At 42.3% G+C, this 24325-nt stretch overlaps 1 protein-coding gene across 3 annotated transcripts in view; it reads right to left on the reverse strand.

Annotated features, from left to right (window-relative positions):
- cbfa2t2 (CBFA2/RUNX1 partner transcriptional co-repressor 2) overlaps positions 1-19514 on the reverse strand; it is a 42875-nt gene extending 23361 nt beyond the window's left edge. Inside the window, exon 1 of one of the 3 annotated variants that reach the window (XM_074641884.1) lies at positions 19238-19514. In XM_074641884.1, the coding sequence (XP_074497985.1) occupies positions 19238-19265 (28 nt within the window). In that variant the 5' untranslated portion in view covers positions 19266-19514. Of the gene's footprint in view, positions 1-1066; positions 1495-9669; positions 9813-19237 lie in introns of those variants that run through there. The other 2 variants (XM_074641893.1, XM_074641901.1) reach the window with 2 other exon arrangements.
- Between the last annotated feature and the right edge of the window lie 4811 nt (positions 19515-24325).

A 24325-nucleotide genomic window follows, 5' to 3' on the forward strand; every position in this document is an offset into this window, starting at 1 on the left:
GTAAAAAAAAAAAAATTGTAACTCAAGTTACTTATATCCATAGTGCAACAATGTGACATTTTGCACTCTGCTGGGGATCCACATTCCCACTGATGATGTCTGCGTTGTGTAACATGTAGGCACAGCAGTTCCCCTCCTCTTTCCCCATATGTCTGGGACACTGTACAGCAGATGCACCAAGTCTTCTTTACCTATTTTCTTCTGCTCTGCTTGCCATGTGGAAAAACTGATTACTACCGGAGTAAATGACAGCTGAGCTAAGATAAGCCCCCCCTTTTCACACATGGAGCCAATCACACTGCTGGGTTTATTTATCCAGTTTGAGGTAGCAGTTTTTTGATGTTTACACACAAGTATATGGGAGAGTCTGTTATTTCATTATCATTCCAGGTGGATTAGGCTTTTCCTCTGTTTGCCCTCTGTTTGAAAGCAAATGAAGAGGGAGGATTAGGGGCAAGATGAAAAATAAAGAAGCAACAGAAGGCTCAATGTTTTGGCTGCTATAAGCAGGAATGTATCTGATTTTGTGTTCAGACGTCAGATTGCAACAGCATCCTTTTTCAAAAAAATCTGCTACTGCTACAGATGTTACCACATGATGCCAAACACTGAAAGTTGCCAAAAGTGGCTATATGGCTTGAGAGAAATATAAAAAAAAGGAAAGGGAACATTTTTGACTATATATATAGCAATTCCCCTGAGAAATCATTCCTCAAAACTATAAACAACATCTCAAGAAAATTGACCATAATAAACTTCTTATATAAACCTATAAGCAATCAGTATTTTGTCCATATGGCAACAGACGTTCTTTTTTTGTACACTGGCTACAGGCAGACAAATTCATCCCTCCTACCTCAGAAGATAAGGATGAAGAGATAAGAGGAAAAGGATGAGGCACCATCTGTACAGCAGTACAGAGCAGCTCTGGGAATTAGGATGGCACACACACACAAATTCACCATTTGCAAAAGCAGACACTCACAAATACAGATAAATTCACTGAAAACACACAGAAACAAAAAATACAAATTCCATGTTGAAATCCCCCACAATCCTCTCCTACCTCCACTCTAGTAGAGTCCACTCTTCAGTCCTTTTTAGAGAAAGTCAGCTGTGTCGGCCGGGGTTTTTCGCTTTCTTATCCTTTTCCTTTTTGTCTCTTCTTCTGTGACTCCACGCCTTCATATGTCAGGCATGTGTTTGCATTCCCACATATGTGAGCTCCAGTGTGGCGAAGGCCAGAGCCAGACACACAGATGGCACCCAGATGGAGACAGATTACCGAGTAGACCAGCGCAGCGCTGCACTACTACACACAATCTCTCTCTCTCTATCTGACTTTCTTTCTCTGTCTTTGTTGTCTCTCTCATGTGAAGCTCTCTCTATCTCGCTCCCTCAATCTCCCTCCGATGCTGTATGTATTTCTCTTTAACTCTCTTTCTTTCTCTCATTGGATTTGCTTCCTCTCTTGCGCTCTCTCTCTCAAGCTCTGAGCCTCTCACCCCTCTCAGTCTCTCTCTTTCGGCTCTAGCTCCTCCCCTGTTTTCCCACACACTCTGCTCTCCCCCTGTGATGTCACAACTCCCGCCCCCTCTACCCCCTCACCCCCTCCACACCATGGATCCCGGCCAATCATCCACTGCTGACTGGCTCTATTCAACCTGCATTCACCGGCAATGGCCCCTGCAATTAACATAACTAATTGCTTTGGCACCTAAAGGCTAAACAAGGGGCCGTGCCAAGAGAGACAAAAAGTGTGTGAGCTTGCATCTGCATGTGTGTGTGAGGGAGGGGGTCCAACTCCATCCAACCCCCCTCCTCTACCCCTTCAACAGAAGAGGGGATCTCCCTTTAAAATGTTTTTTATACTAACTACCCCCCTCCTTCCAGGCTCTTCCATTGATGCCCTCTTTTGTCTCAGCTCCTTAATGCGGCGCTGCCTCGCCAACCAGCCCATCGGGGTGGTTGGGGGGTGGGGGGACACTTGAGGAGCATGAATGAGTTATTCTTCCCTCCTCTTCTGCTCTCTCTCATCCTCTCTGTCTCTCCATCTTCACTGAGTTAAACTTAAATCACTGTCTGATTTACGCCCTGGCCCTCGCGCACCAAGTGCCGCCGCAGACACAATGCAGGTTAAGATAATGGAGCCTGCATGCTTTATTCACTCCTCCTCCTCCACCACCATGCAGTTTACTTTTAGACAGTGCAGTTGACGGTGGTGCTAAGCCCGGTGGTAAATAAAGCATTAATCTGTTTTTAATTAGACAAGCGACAATTGAGTGAACATGATCAACGTGTGAGAATCCACAGGCACTTGGCTGCGCAAAACAAACAAGCGAATGCTGTCGGATAAACACAAACAGTTCATTAAGGAGAAGGTGCTGCCCCCTTCTCTTTGCCCCTGAATAACTTAATCCTGTTTTGTTCTGCCCTCAAGGAACAACGGTAAAATCCCACACTAATAGTGATATCTAATTATTTCTAAGCAATCACAAAAAAAGGCTTATTGTGGGTTACTATACTTCTACAGGGTTGTCAAAAGCTAGATGAATAATCTCACCCATAATAACCTCTATATCTCCCCTCCTCTCTCCTTGCAGGCCTGCTGTATTCAGGGTGCATCTGGTCAGCCAGCAGGCTCAGAGGAAGGGCCAGGTGGCTGTGAGAGAGGGAGGGAGGGAGGGAGGGAGGGAGGAGGGAGGGAGAGGATAGATGGAGAAATGAGGAAGGCCTTGCATACTGTAACCCACATGCTATTGTAGCACGTGAGCCGCAACTGACACCACTGATGGACAAAGGCTATACTAGCAGATTTAGATTGAAAGCCAGGTGTAATGACAGGCAGGTGGCAGATCAGTGGGCAAGTTAAATTGTGTCTGACTTGACCTTTATCCTTTTCTAAACAAAGTTACAGTATATGGGAACTTTCAGGAAGTATGTGGTTTCTAAACAACATTGGCAATATATATAAAAACGTCATTAAATTTCTTATTCAGTAGCTCACTAGCGTGCTGCAGGAATGAGTCCTAAAACCCAGAAATGAGTTAGCATCAATCCATCAAGCCGAAATCAATGGGTTTTTAAAAAAAAAATGTATAGCTAAAATAAGGTCTGTGGTTTACACAAGCTTCAGAGATTTAAAAGTTTTGTTCTACGATATAAAATACATCAATAAATACCCCACTCGTGAATTTTGAAGCTTTTATATGTCTTAAAAAGACGTTTGATAACAAAATGAGACTACTAAACGTCCGCCTTCACAGCCTCGTTGTATATACTTGCGCTCATGCGACCGTGGTGTAGTTCATTTATAGCCTAACGTTTGCTTTTTACTAGTGGTGATTGCATTTACGCTTCAAAAAATCATAAAAGTGTTGTTTATTTGTGAAGATTAGCTTGCTGAACAAAACGTGCAATTGTCATAAACAATTTTTAGCCACAGAGCTTATCTTCTGCAATAATCCAAAATCCTCTCGAGGAACCAGGGCGATGCTAACTTCCTGGTTGGCCTACAAAAATACATCATGCCTGCAGCACTCTATAAGTTAAGCAATATCATTTTGATAGACGACAGAATTAATTCACCAACAGTTTCCCCTTAAACCTGCAGTAGGCAGTATGTTTTTGGCATCATTGGACAAAATTCCCATAATAACCTTTCAGCATATTGTAATTCAAGTGTCCTGAGAGAAAACTAGACTTCTGCACCTCCTCATGGCTCTGATTTCAGGCTTTAAAAAATCTAGCCCGTGACGGGAGACTTTGGCCAATCACAGGTCATTTCAGAAAGAGAGCGTTCCTATTGGCTGTGCTCCGGCTGGTGGGCGGTGCTTGGTATTTTCTCAACTGATCTCAACATTGCTGCGGGGTCACAAACTTTCTAATTTTACAGCTAAACAGTACACTACAAGATGCTTCTGAAAACATTTGAGGAGAGAAATAGGCATTACAGTAACAGAATATTGATTAATATTTGATCAGCGCTGCCTAGTTTGACCGTTTGATCGGAGTTTGCGAGTGATTGACAGCTGCTCAGAGACGGCAGGCTCCAGCTCGGCTCTGATTGGTTGTTTTCCTCCGGTCTGTGAAATCTTACAGATGCCATTAGGAGCACCGGAGGACACAGGGGCACATGATTTTTTTCAGATTACCTGTCTCATGCACTACTGTCAGGATATAGTGACCGTTTTATAAAAAATAACTCTTTTTAATCATATTTTCTCAATTTCTACCCACTGTAGCTTTAAGTACCACAATCTCATATCATTTTGTGCCTCCAGCTGTCACATTTGTGTTATATATATTATATATATTTCATATTTTTCATTATCAGTTCATGAAAATCAACAATTCTCTATCTATTGTTTAGTCTAAATGCTGTCAAAAACGAGTAGGCGTCTGCTAAGCCTTTAATCTGTAACTCCAGCTGAACTTCCTGGATCGTATTTCATTGTCTCACTGGTACCTGAAGGCAACGCAGCCCTGCGTTAAATCAGGGCACAGGGCTTTTCTGTCTTCTGTCTGAATCTCTGCTCACCCCTGAAGGAAACGTGAGAAGCTGGTTGTCATTGTGACGGGGAGGGGATTAGGCCTAGAAGTAGTAGAAGTAGTCGCTGTACGAGAGATCAATGAAGAGGCTACAGGAAACACAATATTGGATTTACAGGCAGCACACTAGCAACATGTGTGTTCATCAGAAAGGTTCTTATGACCACTTTGACATATTCAAAGGTCTCTTGCAGCACTTTGACGTATATTGGCCTCAAGTCTGAGCACTGCTCCTTTTCAAGAGGGTCCCGAACAAGGAGAGTAAACAATTCTATGCATACAGTACCATACTGTCTCAGCCTCACACAGCTGTTTGCCATTGTGTGTGTATGTGAGGGAGATAAAGAATGGGAGAGAGAGAGAGGGAGACAGAGAGACAGAGAGAGAGAGAGAGAGAGAGAGAGAGTATGCAGCATCTGTTTCTGTTCACACGCTCCCTCGCCAAACTTCCACTTTTAGAAAAAGTAAACAGCATTTTTTAGAGAAGACTGAAAAAAAATGAGAGGAGGAGAAGGAGGACAAGAAGGAATAGGGCATTTTGATAGTTGGTGATTGACTAAATTAGATAGGAATCACCAAAATCAGAACATGAGTTTTCTCCGTGCATACTTGCCAACCTTAAGACCTCAAAAAATAGGAATTTCGAGGCCAAAGCGTGGGGGGGGGGGGTTCCTCCTCCTCCAGAAAAATGTTAGTTTCACAGACTTTGTTTCCTGCATTCTGGTTATTTTAAAAGAATGAAAATAACAAAATAATAAGTACACTGCAACTGTATTTTTAGGTTAAATAGGCCTACTTTTAATTTTACTTTTAATTCTCTGAAAAGAAAACTGAATAATTCGCCTCTGGTGGGAACTTGTGGGAATCTCTGGCATAAACTAATGTTCGTCAGTTTTTATTCATTCATTCATTTTCGCCCCTGCTTGAGTATTTCTTTATCTTATACTCTCCATCTCTCACTCCTTGAAGGTCCTTTCAGACACAACACAACAATGGTACCACTGCGCTCTGAAACCTGTTATTTCCAATAGCCTGCGCCGTACAATAGAGCTACACTTGGTGTAGCTCTTTTGTCGTCCGGGTGGAAACAGTAAGATTTATACAGGCTGTACAGGGCCAGAAATGAAACACGGGAGTCTCCCGGGAAAATCGCGAGGGTTGGCAAGTATGTCTACGTGTGTGTGTGCATGTAAAAGCACAGAAGAAATGAAGGTTCAATGTATTATGTGTAGATGGATGCCCCCGTTTACGTGCATTTGCATTGCCTTTTTTCAATTATGCATTTTGTAAGATCTATCTTAAAGACATTTTCAAAGCACTGCTCAATGTTATTCAATGTTTTTTCATACACGTAAGTAAAAAGTATTTCATGCACCAAGAAAAACATTTTTTAAATTGACAACAAACTCCATCCATTCACCTACAACACGGTATTTACACTGCTGAACCACAACAAGATGTGTCTCCAGTGAAAACTGTGATTCATTATCATGACAACAGTTGCCGATGCAGCCTGCCTCATGAATGAATGGCGTCGTATATTGCATGCAGTGCTGAGAATGGGAAACTGCATCTGTAATAACAGGGTGAGGTAATGGCTCACCTCCATTTACTAAAAGGCTAATTAACTCTGGATATCTGGGCTTTCACACCAACAATAGCGACACAGCAAAACGAATCACAAGAGCCAAGGAAAGAAGCAAATTAGCAATATGATGGAAGATACAAGGTTTTTAGTATGCTATGTGTTAAGGCTGCACGTTTTATAAAAATATCTAATTGTGATTATTTTGACTGATATTGCAAATGCGATATGATTTGCGATATTAGAGGGAATGATGATTTTTACATCATTATTCTCATTTTCATTGAAAAACATGATTTTTGTTAGGATCTGTATCAAACAAAGATGTTTTCTTAAACCTGTAAAATATGATGTGTAGGCCAGGACATCTCTGCAACATGACAATATTTAATTTAAAACGTTATTTGGACATTTTGCTTTTAATAAATATTGCGATTTTAACAAATACTACGATTTGAAAATAGGCCATATTATGATTTCAATATAACTTTGATTAATTGTGCAGCCCTACTATGTGTGCATACAAATATTAGATTGGATAACATCATACATTTCCGGATGACTGCAGAGATTTCCCACTCTGCCAACTGGTCCGGTGAAAATGAACCCAGCGTTTTTGGCCACAGACCACAGGACTGTCAAGTTTTCACAATCTGCCCCCGCACCCGTTGAATTGCATACCCATGATCCTAGACATCCCAATCCACGCTTAATATTTTCATCAGCAGTCTTCCAGCGTAGCCGACTTCAAGATGGAAATTGGGAAATGTGAGATATCCTCTGACGATGTCTCTTGGGCAACCGGCCACATCAGCGCCGCTAGGTGTTGAAGAAAACAGAAACTCTGCCTCCAACGCACACTGTGCAACTGGAATCCCATTGATGTTCATATACAACTCGCACATGGTGAGAGCATTTTGTTCTCAGCATTCACTGAGGGCTTTGAAAGGCTAATCTGGATTTCACCGGGAGAGTTTCAGTGGGAAACGATGAGACACATTTTCATAAGATAAAAAGAAAAAAAAAAACTTAGTATTCTTTTCCCAGCCACAACTTCCTACAGTCAGAAGCTTTCCCACTTCACACTGTGTTGACTGAGTCAATCTTTGTGAGATTTTGGTTGCATGCGGTGCATGTGTCTGCGATGTGATACAGTCATACAGTGCATGGAAAATGAGCCAGAACAGCTAATTCTGGCCCCGACTCCCAGCGACCTCCATTTCACTGGCCAGAGATCTCTAGAGGATCCACCGAGCTCAGAGAATAGCACAAATAAAGACTGACTCACTTCGTATCGCCTCACAATGTTTTATGTAGGGCTGTCAAAGTTAACACAAATTTGTTTTAACGCCACTAATTTCTTTAACACATTAATGCAACTTGTGATTTGTAGGTTGTAGCGGGCTCAGCTACCATGTCATACTAGCTTGTCGCGAAGGAGGGTAAATAATGCTCCAAACTTCTGCTAAGTTTTGGAGAGGAAGGGGTCCCTTGACCTCTGACCTCAAGATATGTGAATGAAAATGGGTTCTGTGGGTACCCACGAGTCTCCCCTTTACAGACGTGCCCACTTTATGATAATCACATGCAGTTTGGGGCAAGTCATAGTCAAGTCAGCACACTGACACACTGACAGCTGTTGTTGCCTGTTGGGCTGCAGTTTGCCATGTTATGATATGAGCATATTTATTATGCTAAATGCAGTACCTGTGAGGGTTTGTGAGGGTTATTTGTCATTGTTTTGTGTTGTTAATTGATTTCCAATAACAAATATATACATACATTTGCATAAAGCAGCATATTTGCCCACTACCATGTTGATAAGAGTATTAAATACTTGACAAATCTCCCTTTAAGGTACATTTTGAACAGATAAAATATATGCGATTAATTTGCGATTAATTGCAATTACAAATTTTAAACTATTCACAGCCCTAGTTTTATGATAAAGCTGAACACACCAAACAGAAGACAATTAACGGAGAGACGACGGCCACATGTATGCATTAAAGAAAAGCTTAAAAATTAGAAGAAACCACACCAAATGGTTCAAATCACTGGTTTGCTAGCTTTAACAAGCAATTAGATTACTGAATAGGCTAAATGACTGCCAATAAGACCCGACTGGAGTCAACCGTACCAGACACACTGCAAAAAATACCGCTTCCGACTCCTGCAAATGCTCAACAATGGTTGGTTGGTTTAGTGTGTCAGGCAGGGCCTCATTTACCCGGATGCCCCTTTCCCTCTCTCTTCCTGACTATCTGATAAAAATGTCTCTTTTGGTTAATTATCCATGTTGCTGCTATTTTTCCCACCAAGGCTCATCATTGCTGCCCCCCCCCCCATCTGTAACCATCTTACCAGCATGGCTCCCCTCCCTCTCCTTCCCCCTCTTCCCCTCCATCTCCATCTCATCACTGTACAGACTCCTGATGTTCGCTAATCTGATGCAGCCAAAGATTTCCTCGTCTGATCTCGCATGGCCACATTTTCCATTACATCTTCTACAGCATATTTATCTAATAGGGATACGTCATGTTCCAGGTCCATGTCTGTCTGGAGGACCATTTACTGTAAAAAACAACAACAAAAATGTGGTCAAATAAGATGAATTCTCGGTAGTAATGAGGGCTAAAGTGAGGGCTATTTTCTCTCTCTGTCTGCAGGCTCAGATAAATGATGGGCCAGATAAACGAAAAACTGATTTTACTGTATGAGTCGGTTCTGGACAGTGAATGTTAAATGATGAGGTTTCCAGAATATCACCCATCCACACACACACGCTTTCGCTTCTACTTCAACGTTCTCAAATACCAAAGAAAAAACTAAATTTGTATCTGTTCTTCCACTTTTAGTCAAAGGGGCCCGGTGGAGTTTGCCTGTAAACAAACAAAAGTTGTGTTTACATTCAGCGTTACTCACCAAAACTCATTGAGTGTACCCTTGAGTTTTAACAAACCTTACACATGAAAAAATTTATTTTAAATCCAGCATTGTTTTCATCCATGTTTACTAGCTTGCAATCTTCTTCTTGTCTTTGCCTGCACGCTGCTGCATATATTGGCGCATCACTGCCACCTTGACCAGTGGACAGTGATGTGACACCATTGGTAGAACGGTGCATCGTGTTGCCCATGTGTGCACGTCATGCACGAGATAAACAAACGGGCACCCACTCATCGAAAAACAGCTCCATAGAGGTCTAAAGGCCCAGACACACCAAGACGACATCAAAGAACTAGCAGCGATGAAGGCCGACTGTTACGTCGCCTTTTTCTTGGCCGTCATGTTGCATTTGAACACACCGCAAAGACTACAGCCGACGGCCAGTTAGCAAGTACAGTAGCCTATGTTCTGCACCTGCATGAGATGAAATAACTCTCCACACCAGCCAAGTAGCGGTAGTCTGTATTCGTCATTCAAAAAGAGAAACCGGAAGACCGAGGACTGTGAATATACAAGCCGTTGTTATGATACGTGCATGAAAAAAAGCAGCGTCTGCCGAACATTTTCCCACCACTCTCACTCACCACTTAGCTTCATTCCAGATGGCCATGTTGCTGTGAAAATATCCGTGTATTGGAAAGATCAGATGAGATGAAGATGAAAAATGAGAGATGCCTTCTTTTGGTGCCGTCTTGACTTTACTCATTCGCTTGCTTTCCTCACTTAGGTTTCTCTTCTCATGCACTGATTCCCTGAAGCTGAACAGCCAATCAGAGGGATTTTATGTCACCCACGGGGAGACTAGAGCCGACAGTGAGGGACACACTGCAAAACCAAAGCAAATTCCTAGTGTATACCTCATACACTTGGCAATAAACAAGATTCTGAAAAACTAGACCGACAGACGCTCACCGACGGCCCCGAACTGGCCGATGGCCGTCCGTCATCTTGGTGTGTCAGGGCCCTAAAACTCCTCATGGAAGTTGGCAAGCGATTAATTTGCGATTAACTATGGACAATCATGCGATTTATTGCGATTATATTTTAATTGATTGACAGATTGAAAAAAAACATTTAAATCATCTCCATTAGTTTTGGACATGGCCTCACTTCACAACTTTATTGATTCCCTCCAGACTCATTCACAACTCATCCCAAAGACATTAAAAACACATGGGCGGCCGGTCGGGGGGGGGGGGGGGGTCCCACGGTGCTCCAACACAAAACAACCACTGACTGGTACTTTACCCCCTCCTGACATCCCACTAGCCCAAACACGCCTCCCCTCCCCTCCCCTCCTCTCTTTCCCCACAGTCCACCGACCCGCCCTTGCCCCCCCTCTGTCCGTCCATTCTACCACTATTGTGCCCTCCTTTTCAGGCATCCTCATATCACCCAAAACAAATGGGTCCCGTATTTTCCCTTCTCTCCTCCCCCTCCTTTCTCTTATTTTCTCTCTCTCTTTCTCTCCTTCGCTCGGTGCCGATGAAAGGCAGGCATTGAGCCGGCAGTGGCATTCCAAAACCTCAGGCCTCGGCTCCAGTGTGTCTGGCTATTCAACACTGCTGGGAGCCATTAGTTTAAGTAAGGTCTGACCCGCCTACTCACCCACGGAAAACCCTCAGATCTCCTGTTACACTCGGCACACAGAGGGGAGACACACGGCTGCTCTCAGGGTGCAACCAGTGTGTGCATGTGTGTAAACACGGGACAGGGACCAAATAGAGATGAGTAAATATAAGAATTGTGGGTATATGTGGGAGAGAGATGTGCATGCATGAGTGTGTGTTTATGAGCCAGAGGGGAAAAGTGTTTGTGTGTTGGTATGAGAGAGAAGGAACGAGCGAGTGGCTGCATGTGTGCTTAAAATTTATGAGCGGTGGGTCTCATGCTCACTTGGCTGCATCTTCCTAAAGTTTCCACACAGAGAGGCCAAGTGCGCAGCCAGACGCCAAACCCTTCTCACCAATAACTCCCCTTAAACGATATTCAACAACCAACGCACTTTTCGAAAAGTCTCTCCAGCCGCTCTCTTGTTTAACTTATGCACCAGATACGCTGTCAGGGATATCCATCTATGGCACTCACAGTTAAAACCTTAAATACAGCAATTTGGCTAATTGGAAAATGATACAGCGGATCAGAACTTGCCAGCCTCACCCAATTGTTGGCACATAAAAATGAATAGCGCTCATAAACAACTCCGTGTTTGGGAGAGGTTTCTGTGTTAAAAGAACATGCGCTCGCTAAGATGTGGACAAGCCCACACACAGACGTAACACATAGAGTGAGTAACTGGACATTCCTCTCAGTACAAGAGACTTTATTTTACTGACAGTGCTGTGTATTGTTCACAGCTGGCCAGTAAAATATTTGTGACTTTGACACCTTTTTTATAGGGAATTAATCATAGTCCAAATGTGAAATTTCAATTACATCATTTATGGGTTTTACAAGTCTTAGTAGAGGGTGTCACCTTCCCACTGTTCCCACTATCACTACTAATACAAAACATACATTTTACCCCAGTGTTTAGATATTAAAGAAGTTGATTATACAAAAAGCATGACTAAATTACTATATTAAAGGGGACATATCATGAAAAACTCACTTTTTCAGTACTTGTGCACATATATTTGCAACGACAAAGCGTGTAATAGACCCGTCTGTCCACCAAAGGATAGAGTGTTATTGTCACGTGTTGCCTCGCCAAGGAGTGAATATTAGACACGTGTATGAAGGTGTAGTACCAGCAGGGGGCTACAACATAAATCACTTAGGTTTAGACAACAAAACCACTTAGTTAGGTTTAGGAAAAACATCATGGTTGGCCTTAAAATAAGTAAGTAATCTTAAGTAAAATACGTACAGAAACAACGTCACAAAAAACACGCCACTAACGTAGCTTACAAAACAAAACACCGGTCTCCTGGTTGAAAGTCCTGTGACACGCCTACAGCAAGAACGGCGTTCTTAATGCCCGCTATTGCCTTGCATATTATCGTGTCATTCACTCGCCTCTTCGTGTGACGAGGCTGACATTTGGGTATCTGGAGTGCCTACAAACCCACAAACTGTGAAATAAGACAACCCAGTGAGTCTTTGTGGACTGCCCAGATCAGAAAAAAATGTGATTCAACAAGCCAATCAGATTTGGCTCCCCTTCCTATGTCACATGCAGGCTCTTTAGAATATATCGCTCACAGTTTGAGAACTACCTTTGTAAACGGCTGTGTCTAGAAGGGAACCAGCAAATTGGGGAAACTCTCGCAAGATGGTTAAGGTCAAAGAATTGATCTCGAAGAGTTAAGGTTAGGTTAGGTCACAAGACAGCGAGTCTTACAAGTGTTTTTGCAAATTTTTGCAGATCTCAGATCGGATTTTGCAATTTGCAGGTTACCTTCTAGACACAACCTTTGCAAAAGTACAGCATATTTTTCTCGCAAGCCAATCAGAGCAGACTGGGCTTTTTCGGGAGGACGGCTTAAAGAGACAGGCACTAAAACAGAGCGTTAAACACAGAGGGTGAATACAGGTATACTCAGACAGACAGTATGGTGAAAATAATGTGTTTGTTGAACAGTAAAGCATGTAAATATGTTCTAGTGGAAACCTAAAATACAAGTATAAACCTGAAAATTAGCATGTTATGTCCTCTTTAATTAATCACTTTGAGTGTAAGAAACTAAAAAAGCAAACTTCTCAAATTTAGCAGCTGGTTTTGCTGTGTTTCGCACTTCTGGACAAAAAAGTCTAGCCTTAAAAGAGACTGGATATCTTTCTAATTCCAATGTTATTACAATAACATGCTGTGTCAAGGTTCACAACAACTCCCACTCTTGTCAAAGCATCCCACTGAGCTGCTTCAATTAAATGCACATCTCTAGCCGGCTAAGAAAGGGAAAGTCGTCTTTACTGAAAGGCAGACGATGACAACACCACATTCGATGTTACTTTATACCGTGTGTTTTTCCCTGGAGTGTGTGTGTGAATGTGAAGTGTCCTGCTTCCCTACTTGATTCTATATAAACCTTCCATCTCTCTTTCTTCTCTCCCCGAGGCTGTAGGAGCAGCTGTGTTGTTCTCTTCCCTGGCGATAGCCACACCTGTGATCTGCAGGTGGTTCATCTGGCAGCGGAGCCGGGAACACCTGGCCCGGCACAGATACAGCCTCCAGGCTTTACTCTGTGTGTGTGTGCGTAATAGTTTAGGGGATTTCTGAAGGGTTCAATTAAAGCTGAGGGAAGATAACGGCTGGCTTTGCTCACACACACACACACACACACACACACTTTCAGAGGCATGTGTTGGCATTTCCCAAGGTGAAGCCTCAGGGATGTTTGGGCTTGTCAGCGTTGCAATACAATTCTCAATCTGTGTCTCTCTCTGTGTGTGTGTGTGTGTGTGTGTGTGTGTAATGGAGAGGGGGTGTATTTACAGTTTTACTTGCTCTGGTTCTTTTTCACTTCCAAGACATAACAAATCAAACTAAACCTCCTCCTGCCTTTTTTGCGGATCAAAAATGTACAAAATATCTCCAACCAGAACAACACGAGACTGTGGCAGCACCTGCTTTGTTGTTGCTCTGCAGACCCACCGCGGGTATGTATGACATCTCCCTACAGTACTCCGCTAGAACAAACGAGCAAAGACAACAAGCAGAGACACCAGCTGAGGACAAGACACATAAACAACAGCACACCAGAACACATTCCACCCCGGGAGCAAGAGCAGACAGAGTGCAATACGATGTTTATATGTGCGTAGCAACATAGCAGGTCCCGTTCTGTGACAGCACAAGGCCCAGCAGGAGGGAGATCAGAGGAGGGACAGACGAGGTGAACTTGACAAAGTCATAAAACTCATAAAACTGACACTCGGGAGGAGCTCAGGACTGATATTGGCTTATAGGCTAAGATCCTCCTGTCACTTTCACTGTGTGTGTGTGTGTGTGTGTGTGTGTGTGTGTGCCTGATAAAGGGAGACTGGGCCAAGGGCCACTCATCATGTTCATCGTTATCTGTCAGGACGTGAAGCAGTCGTTATCTGGGTCTGACTTTGCCGGATGTGCTTGTTGCATGTGCTTTACAAAAACAATACATGTGTTTCTACTAGGGCTGTGAAAGTTAACGCAATAAGGCGTTGAAACTAGAAAAAACTAAGGAATCCATTGGTACCATGTCATACTAGCTTGTCAGGAAGGACGGTGAATAACGCTCCAAACTGGCATGGCCATTTTCAAAGGGGTCCCTTGACCTCTGACCTCAAGATATGTGAATGAAAATGGGTTCTATGGGTACCCACGAGTCTCCCCTTTACAGACATGCCCACTTTATGATAATCACATGCAGTTTTGGGCAAGTCATAGTCAAGTCAGCACACTGACACACTGACAGCTGTTGTTGCCTGTTGGGCTTCTGTTTGTCATTTTATGATTTGAGCATATTGTTTTATGCTAAATGCAGTACCTGTGAGGGTTACTGGACACTATTTGACATTGTTTTGTGTTGTTAATTGATTTCCAATAGTAAATATATACATACATTTGCAAAAAGCAGCATATTTGTCTACTCCCATGTTGATAAGAGTATTAAATACACGACAAATCTCCCTTTAAGGTGCATTTTGAACAGATAAATGTGCGATTAATTTGTGATTAATCGTGATTAACTATTTAAATCAATTGACAGCCCTAGTTTATGATAATTGATAATAACTTTAAATAGAAAAAACATATATATTCCTTTAATATACATAAATATTACCTACAAAAGAATATGTGAATGGAATTTTATGGAACTTTCTATGAACTAGGAAGAAATGACAAATGGAAAGAGGAAAGAGTAGTTTAAAAAAAAAGTGTGATACTGCCTATATCTTGTTAAACCATGAGCTGAGACTTCTCTCACATAAGAGCTCATACGCAGCTGGATGTAAGCTTTCCTCTGGGCGATGACAGGCCAGCTGCAGTTGGACTCTCTGCGTGGCGGCCAAGACAGACAAGCGGAGGATGGAGAGAGGGATAAATGGAGACGGAATAGGGGACAGAAAGATGGGGTAACAAAGAGGGATGGATGGAGGGAGGCCGGACGTCAGACAGAAACAGGAGGTGAGAAAGAGGCTCTGGAGTAACCCTGGAAGGCGTGGAGAAAAGGGGGAACTCCTCTTTGTCTGAGCCAAGTGGGAAATGATGGAAGGAGGGGGTGAGAGGCATGAGAACAGAGAGATAGGGGGGCATTAAAAAAGCATAATGTGGTGATACGTTTTTTGCCTGACCACTCCGATTCACTCTGAAGTGACTGGGGCCCTTTTGTTCCCAGCCAATGTCCCTCCACTTACCGAATAAATGCCTGCACACAATCCTGGGACCCGCATGCCGCCATCCTGATAAAGAATACATGATTTTTTCTCTCTCTGTGATGATTTAAATGGAACATAGAACAACACACAAAAGACGCTTATATCCCCCTTTGGTTGAATGTTTCAAAAGCAATGTGACAAATATGCAAAACCGCTCTCAAACCGTGCGAGACGCCTGTTTTGGAATAGTCAAATGTGTCAGAGCGATGTTTACGCTACCAACTGACACCTGAATGCAGAGGCCACGGCGGTGGCTGGCTGGCAGTATAACAAAATGACAGTGTTAAAAAACGCTGAGGGGAGACCTGCAATCACGAGTGGAAAGCGCAGAGGTTTATCTTTCAGAGGCGAAGTGATGTTTTGTCAGGAGGTGGGCGAGCAGCACGGACACTCTAATAGCCCCCGTCTCCTGTACGGCTGGTATTTCTGAGGATTGTTATTGGCGGGCGATCCTCGGCGCAAGATCACATCTGGATCCCATCCTCCCCAAGCCGCTCTGCGCAGTGCCGCGCGGCAACAAGAAACAGCTGTGCAAAACTGGCTTCAATTAGCCTCACATTCTCCCTGACAGTTAATCCCTTTCTACTCCCCTTCTCTCGCTGTTTTTTTCCCCCTTTAACTGTTCGGTCGTTCCTCTCTTTTTTTTTTTTTTTTAAGCTCCAGGTTGCCACACTGTCTGAAGTAATAGACAGGGGAACACAGTGTGCTGAATTGGAAACAGACAATGGGACAGAAAGCTCTCACGAAACACGGAACATGACAAATCCGATCTGTTTGAAAGAACTGATGATGCTGTTTGCAGCGGTTTGGGCTTCAACACAAGGGGACTCGATAATAGGGTGCAGAGATGATATATTTTCTCTTCGTCTCGTTGGGTAGTAAACGTTTCATTACGATTAGGGTTCATTTAAATCTTAAGACAGCATGCGATCCTTAACAGTAGATGTTTAAAACAGTCATTTGGTCACATATTATTAGTGCTCAAACAGAAGATGCCAGATTCTTTGTTGTGGTTCTCACATGTGGAGCACTGGGCAACAAAGTGACCCCATTAATCCAGTCTTTAAACATCCCCTTTCCCACTGAAACCACACTTTGCAAAGTGCGATCCAGCAGTGCGGCATGCTGAATAAAATGTTGTCGCTCATGAGTCATTAATCAAACTCGGCTCTGACCCGTTCGACTGCGCACCATCTTGACTCAGCTAAACTGCACCGGGGGAATCCAGCCCAGATCGGTCCTGCGATGGGGAAATGGGAGCCAGGTTTGAGGTAAGGGAGCCGATCTGATGGAGCTTGATGAGCAAATGTGGAAGGTTCTGTAGTCATCGTAGCCCAGGGGCCCAGAGTAAAACACTAACAGGTGGTAGTGCTGGTGGAAAAGACCCACGCAGAGACCAGAGGGAGAGAGAAGGATACTGGGCTAGCAGCCTGACACACACAAACACACGCATATTACAAAAACACAGCCAACCGCAATGCAGGACACATGGCAACAAACAGAAACAAGCTTTCGGAGAAAAACAACTAGAAATGTGCAACATTTGCGCACATTTTCAACCTGAAACGTCACTTCACATGCATACAAACCAGGGCTGTCAAAGTTAACGCGATAATAATGCAAATTTGTTTTAACGAAACTAATTTCTTTGCAACTTGCAATGTTTAGGTTGCAGCAGGCTCAGTTTTAGAGCTAGAGTGAAGATATTGGTATCATATGAAACTAGAAAACCTAATGAATCCATTAGCTAAATTGTGGAGAGGAAAAACTGGCATGGCCATTTTCAAAGGGGTCCCTTGACCTCTGACCCGAATATATGTGAATGAAAATGGGTTCTATGGGTACCCACGAGTCTCCCCTTTTACAGACATGCCCACTTTATGATAATAACATGCAGTTTGGGGCAAGTCATAATCAAGTCAGCACACTGGCACACTGACAGCTGTTGTTGCCTGTTGAGCTTGAGTTGTCCATGTTATGATTTGAGCATATTTATTTGCTAAATGCAGTACCTGTGAGGGTTTCTGGACAATATTTGTCATTGTTTTGTGTTATTAATTGATTTCCAGTAATAAATATATACATACATTTGCATAAAGCAAGCATATATTTGCCCTCTCCCATGTTGATAAGAGTATTAAATACTTGACAAATATCCCTTTAAGGTACACTTTGAACATATAAAAAATGTGCAATTAATCGCGATTAACTATTGACAATCATGCGATATTTTAACAGCCCCAATACAAACACATTCATACACACACATGCACACAAACAGCCCACAAAGCCTGTGCAGGGATGACTCAGAGAAGATCTTGCAGGCACCTCTCTCTCTACCTCCAGCACAGGCAAATTCTCCCACATGGCGAAACACAAAGGGCCCACGTCTGGCAACGCTAACAGCCCACTCAAGCCAAAACCAATTAGGTCTCTAATGCAAACCTGCAGGGCCCCTTTGTCGTTTATTTCCCCTTTTAATGTCAGAGGATTGGAATCCGACTCCGTAACCCACCCCAAAGAAAAGAAGGAAAAAAAGGCAAAAGGGAAAAATTATCGGGGGTTCCAAATGATCCACATGTTTTCGAGTAGAGTTAATTGAATCAACGGTTGAATGGGAATGATTGACTAGTGTGAGCAATGTTGAGCCTGCATGCTCTTCAACACATTTTCTCCTCCCAGTGTGTACACATACAGCATCTCTGCTTCCCAGAGGGCTATTTAGCTTTCTGCAAAACATCAAATTACTCCAGCTAAACAACGATATACACATATTACATCTTTTGTGGGTCATAGTTGGAACCCAATTTTCCAAAACAGCTTTCAAACCCAGAATTCACCATGTTTACAGTGTTATATTACAGTACACACTCTGCTGCTCCCTGGTGGCAACTGTAGCCCCATCATCATCATCATCATCACCAACATCACCATTACAGTCATGTCTTTGTCATGCGATTATTTGTTTTCTCCATGGGGAAAAGGGGTAGTCCTGAGGGGAATCGCAGTGACACACAGGGGCTTACTAGTCATGCCCCCGGGCCACGCTGACCCCACTTGCATTGCAGGACTGTACTATTGACCCCTGATGTAAAGCAGGAAGAAACCGCAGGCAAAAAAGGGGAAAAAACCTCCTCCTGGCATCAAGCAGCAGCTCCAGCCTGGTTTCACACCGCCTGGTGTTTTTGTCTTAAAAAGCTGTAAAGTCCAGATGGTGGAAGGAGAGAGACAGAGAGAAAGAGAGAGAGAGAGAAAAAAACTTTGCCTGGTGGATTAAGGGCTCCAAATCCTCCGCTGAATAGACACATAGACCCGAAAGCTGCTATTCAATCAAATGGGAGCATAATAGCTGTCTTGTGGGGGCTCTATATGAGGGGATAATGCGTCCAATAGAGTGTGTGTTATGCATAGTTTATTCTCACTCTTTAATGGATCCTAATGAGCGTAAGATCTCAGCGGACAAAGGGATGACTGAGGGTTTTTGTTTGGTCATTATAATGATTGGATATGATCTGAAGTAACACATTCAAAAGGTCTTCTCTGAAGGCTGCTCTGGGAAGAAGAATCTGAAAATAATAGAGTGTCCAGATATACAGGCTCATTATTTATTATGAGGCAGAGAGATTAATTATGTAAAACATAAACATGAGATCAAGCACATATGCATGGGCTTAAATATGCACGGTGTATTATTGTGTGCAGGTGCAAAAAAATACATACCTGTGGATAAATGATGTCAGGTCAAAAGTAAGCATTTTATGCAGCATGTTAAGCATAATTTAAAGTACTTACAGTTGAAAGCACTAGGCATTCCGACCATGCTCCTCCTGGTATTTTGGAGTTTTCTTCCTCTTGGCAGAATGATGGCTGATTATGATGCGATCAGTCTCTTTAAAATCCTACAGTCTCTCTCCAACAGGCTGGATGAAAACACTTTTATAAACACTTTTACAGTGAAATAGAGTGGATCTGCAGGAGACGATCGATCCGACAGCTCAATAAGGCATCAGGTATCTCTTCTATTCTCTCTGTGCGCAACAGAGCCTATTGGAGTGGGCGGGTACTAATTGTCAGCATTTTTGCGCAGAAAGCCAATATAACGCTCCGTTTACAGCAGAGGAACGTTGTTGTGTCTGTGATGATTAACTCCGAGCTGCAACAATAGGAACACCAAGAGATCAGCTCGCATAATCCTCCCAGCAGACACACTTCAATCGCCTGGAGCAAAGTCGTTTCATAACCTCGACTTGTTGTTGTTGTTGTTGGTATTGATTTTGTTTTTCATAGCCTAAATCTGAATGCAAATTGTCATTGAAACAAGCAAAGACAGGGACAGCCTGATGAGACTGAAAAATGATGGATTGAACTTGATAATGAGTGATTCTATAATTAGGGGTACATGTCATGTCCATGGGCTGTATTTATTTATCAATTTTACTAAATATTCACTTCAAGTAATGGTCAATTTTATATCAGGGCACATTTGTCTTTCATATAATACAAAAAAGTCAACAGGTCCCATCATTTATTTTGCAGAAAATGCATATTCTATACTGGAATTTGCTGTTTTTGTGCTGTCCGATTTGCTAAATGTCAGGTTTTTTGCTCTTCAGATTAACATTAAAAGACATGTTTTTGTATATAATTTTCATAATTATTTGTTCAAAATAATCATTAAAATATGAAAAAAAGGTCTTTTAAAAACGATTTGGCTCATTCATGTACATTAAAACATCCACTTTGTGTGTGTCCGAGAAATCGCTGTCAACTGTGTTACCCATTGGAAAAGGCCCTAAAGGGATGGATTATAATTTGAAATGTTGCCATGCGTTAAAATTGAATATTTCTGGATTCTCACGCGTTATTCTTCTTCTTTTTACAAGCATAATATTTGCTTTACTGGCTGAGAAGATTGTGAGCTATATACCACCCCCCAACACACACATAAACATCCACCATCATCTTTCCACCCCCCTACAGCCACCCACATATGCCACACGCTCCTGTCCTCCCCTCCAGCACCCCCCCCTCCATCCATCCATCCCCTCCATCCTCCACTCCTGCCAGGCTGCCACCTGCTCTCTGCAGCATGCTGCACAGCTGCTCTGCTACAATAACAAATTAAGGTCCACCGTGGCAGGCAGGCAGGAGTCATTACCTACTGCTCCTGCTACAGGAAGAGCCAAGGAGCCATCAGCTCCTCTGTGTGTGTGAGGAGAACACAGGTCCCCCCCCCCCCCCCCCATCCCCCCTCCCTTTCTTGTGTGTAAAGCTAGGGGCCAAGGGGCCACTAATTGTTTTGATGTGGAGCACAGGATCAGGGGGGTGCTGCTACAGTTTGGGGAGACACAGAAGCTAAGAGTCACCACTTGCTGTGTCAGTGTTGGGAGTGAGTGACGTTGTGCTGCTGACTGTGCTGTTTTTCACAATCAATGAAAGGAGAAGAAAATACATGATCAGATCCCTGCTTAAAATGAATTTATTTATTTACAATATTCTGTTTCTTGACCGATACTTTAAGTACTTAAAAAACACAGTTTCACATCCTCAAATTTTATTTGATTAGCAATAAATGAATCAACAACTGTTAACTCCAATTCAAATATTGGTTAGTTATTTTTTGTCAGATGAAAAGGAACTGGTTTTGAGTGTTGAGCTTATCCTTGCATTAAAATCTTGCAATATATTACACATTTTACAAGCAAGTGTATAGTGAGAGCATTAATTGAAATGCAAAGCATGATACAATGTAGGGCTGCAACTGCAACTATTATTTTCATTGTCGATTAGTTGTTTGGTCTATAAAATGTCAGAAAATGGTGAAAAATGTCGATCAGTGCCAAAGCCCAAGATGACAAATGTCTTGGGTAAAGATATTCAGTTTACTGTCATAGAGGAGTAAAGAAACCAGAAAATATTCACATTTAAGGAGACATTTTTTTTTTTTCTTAGAAAATTACTAAAACTGATTAATCGATTATCAAAATAGTTGGTGATTAATTTAATAGTTGACAACTAATTGATTTATCATTGCAGCTCTAATAAAATGCATCAGAAAAATAAGTTTTGATTCGTTAATGACTAGACGGTATAGTGGGAAGGTACAATCCTCAGATGAGCTCTGGGGATTAACCAGAAGTACTGATAGAAAAAAAAACATTACAGTTTGCTTCGGATAAAATTAAGTAAACTAAATGTTATCAACATTATAGCAATGTTGCCAGTGACACTATACGTTACTGTCTAAATGAAGAGAGGAGACTCTGTAGTTCCACAGATCAACCACCCACATAGTCAGTACATTTACTGCCTGCACCTGCCTGACAACACAAGACACAACAAAGTGAAGAAGGTAATGTTACTGTGACGCCTTGAATAAACCGTAATGACAGCTTAATCTTAAGCGGCACTTTTCTTTATCAAGGTTTTAACTATTTATTCCATTTTATTTTGCAGTTGTGGCTCCAAGAGCTTGGTATGCAAAACAGTAAAATGAACACAACTTATATTGAATGGAAAACATGCTGAAATCACACATATTTAATGCAAGAGAAGGCTGTAGAAGCGGGGAAGCACACAGCAAAGAATCAGCAGGGGTGTATGCATAAAGAATGAACACTATTTATATGGCCTGGTTTTGAGTTACATCGTGGTCGTACATGATTGGACAGCGTATAGATGTGACTTTTCAATGACTTCTGCGCTTGCATGTACCACCGCAAGTCTCCATTGCAGACCCATTTCTTATATCAAATAAACAATTTCTGTATCACAGCATGATTTGTTTTTAATTATTACAACATGTAAATCATCAATGTTAAGTAAGTTAAGTCAGTGTAATTTGAATCTTCATGTGTATTATGCATTTAGTGAATTACTCATACAATGAATCAATCCAGACTAAAACCTTTGATTGTCACAACAATATCCCGTCTAACTCATCTTGTCAACAAGCTCAGTGACAGGTTAACAAAGAGATGACTAGTCAGTTAGCAGGAGGCTGAAGTCAAAGAAGAAACGGGCTCAGACGGTGGTAGGATTTGCCGTGGCCATTATGGTCCCTCTGTGTGACAGCTGGCCGTTTCCCCCTCCTTCATCGCCTTTCAGCGTCTTTGTCACAGCTCCTTTAATCACAGCAGCAGGACTGTTACACAGCAAATCAGCTGACCTGACCTACTGGCTGACTGAGTGACTGACTGTCTGAACGGAGCTATAGCTTACTGAGCTGACAATTTTCACCATGCAAACCAAGCAGTTAACCATTTCAATTCAAATTTGCTGCCAAGATAATGGAAGATGTCCTGCGCAGGCGATGTGGAAAGTCACTGGGTGACAGTATACCTCTTCATAATGACAAATTAAAGCAGCTATAACCCATTGTAAGATAGCTGACCATCACCTAACCATAGACTGTATATGATAAGTGGACATAGTCATCACCCATTGGTTTGTGGACTGCTATTTTGAAGCCTCAAGTTTGGAATTTTGTCCGTCACCAACTTGTTTTTTGGCCGTCGCCACCTTGTTTTTTTAGCAACCAGATATGACACGACAGGGTGGGACATTTTTAGGTGACCAAAATGCTACAATTAACTTTAATAAACTGAAAAAACACTGTGAAAGGATTAAAGTTGAAGAAGAAGACACAGACAACTCCCAGACCGGACAACGCCGTGGTAGCGACCTGTCAATCACAAGGTAGCCACGCCCTAAAGAATATCCTGCTTTATGGTCTATTTGACTCTAAATGGGACCATAATTTACTAAATGAACATCATGCTGTATTGAAAAAGACCTGAAACTAGCGATTGAGATCATAAACTCATGTTTACAATGTTTACTGAGGTAATAAATCCAGTGAGAAGTAGGGTCAGTTTCTCATAGACTTCTATGCAATCAGACTTCTTTTTGCAACCAGAGGAGTCGCCCCCTGCTGGCTATTAGAAAGAATGCAAGTTTAAGGCACTTCAGCATTGGCTTCACTTTTTAGACCCCGAGGTTGCCAACTGCACCTAACACCAGAAGTTAGTGAGAGCATCTAGCAGCTAAAGTGACAGATATTTCCCTCAGGGGTCAGCGAAGACCGAAAAACAGAGCTTAAAAAAGTGGCCAGAAACACAACTCCAAATGAACTTTGATGAACTATAACCAATTGCAAACCACCTTGAGAGTGCTAACCTTTGAGGGAACGAAGATAACTAGAGAGTCGAAAATGGCAATCCGGTCTCACAGAAAGGCGTATAAATAGTACAACATTACACAGACATCTTCTACACCGCTTTTCACGTGTCATTTCAACATGTTCTCATCACTTTTCGGTCGCATGTAAACACATGCTTAATGTTGTGAATTAAACAAAAACACATGCTTAGGATTAGGCAATAAAACCACTTGGTCAGGTTTAGGGAAAAAAACAAACATGATTGGGCTTAAAATGACTACATTTGTACAGTGAAAATGTGACTTGACCTTGTGAACACGGGACACAAACAGCAGTCTCCGGGATGAAAGCCTTGTGTTGTTGGACATCATGGTTGGTCTTAAACCACGTATGTAAACTAAGTAAAATACGCATGGAAACAGTGTCACAAACGTTACTAAAAATCCTGTGACAAACATAACTAAAAAACACTTGACCAACGTCACAAACATAAATAATAATCGGTCTCGATCACCGGTCTCAAGTTTGAAAGTCCTGTGTTTTTTATTCTACGTCACTAGCTCTAAGCGTAGCATACTTACGCGGATGCGTTTGCATCGGACTCAGTACAGACTGCATGGCATACACATAACACTCCTAAAGCAAGAAAGACATTCATATTGCACGCTAAATGCCTTGAGCATTATAGCGGCATTCATACGCCTTTTTGTGCAAAAATG

Source organism: Sebastes fasciatus, chromosome 1, assembly GCF_043250625.1.
Source record: "Sebastes fasciatus isolate fSebFas1 chromosome 1, fSebFas1.pri, whole genome shotgun sequence".
NCBI classification, from domain to species: domain Eukaryota; kingdom Metazoa; phylum Chordata; class Actinopteri; order Perciformes; family Sebastidae; genus Sebastes; species Sebastes fasciatus.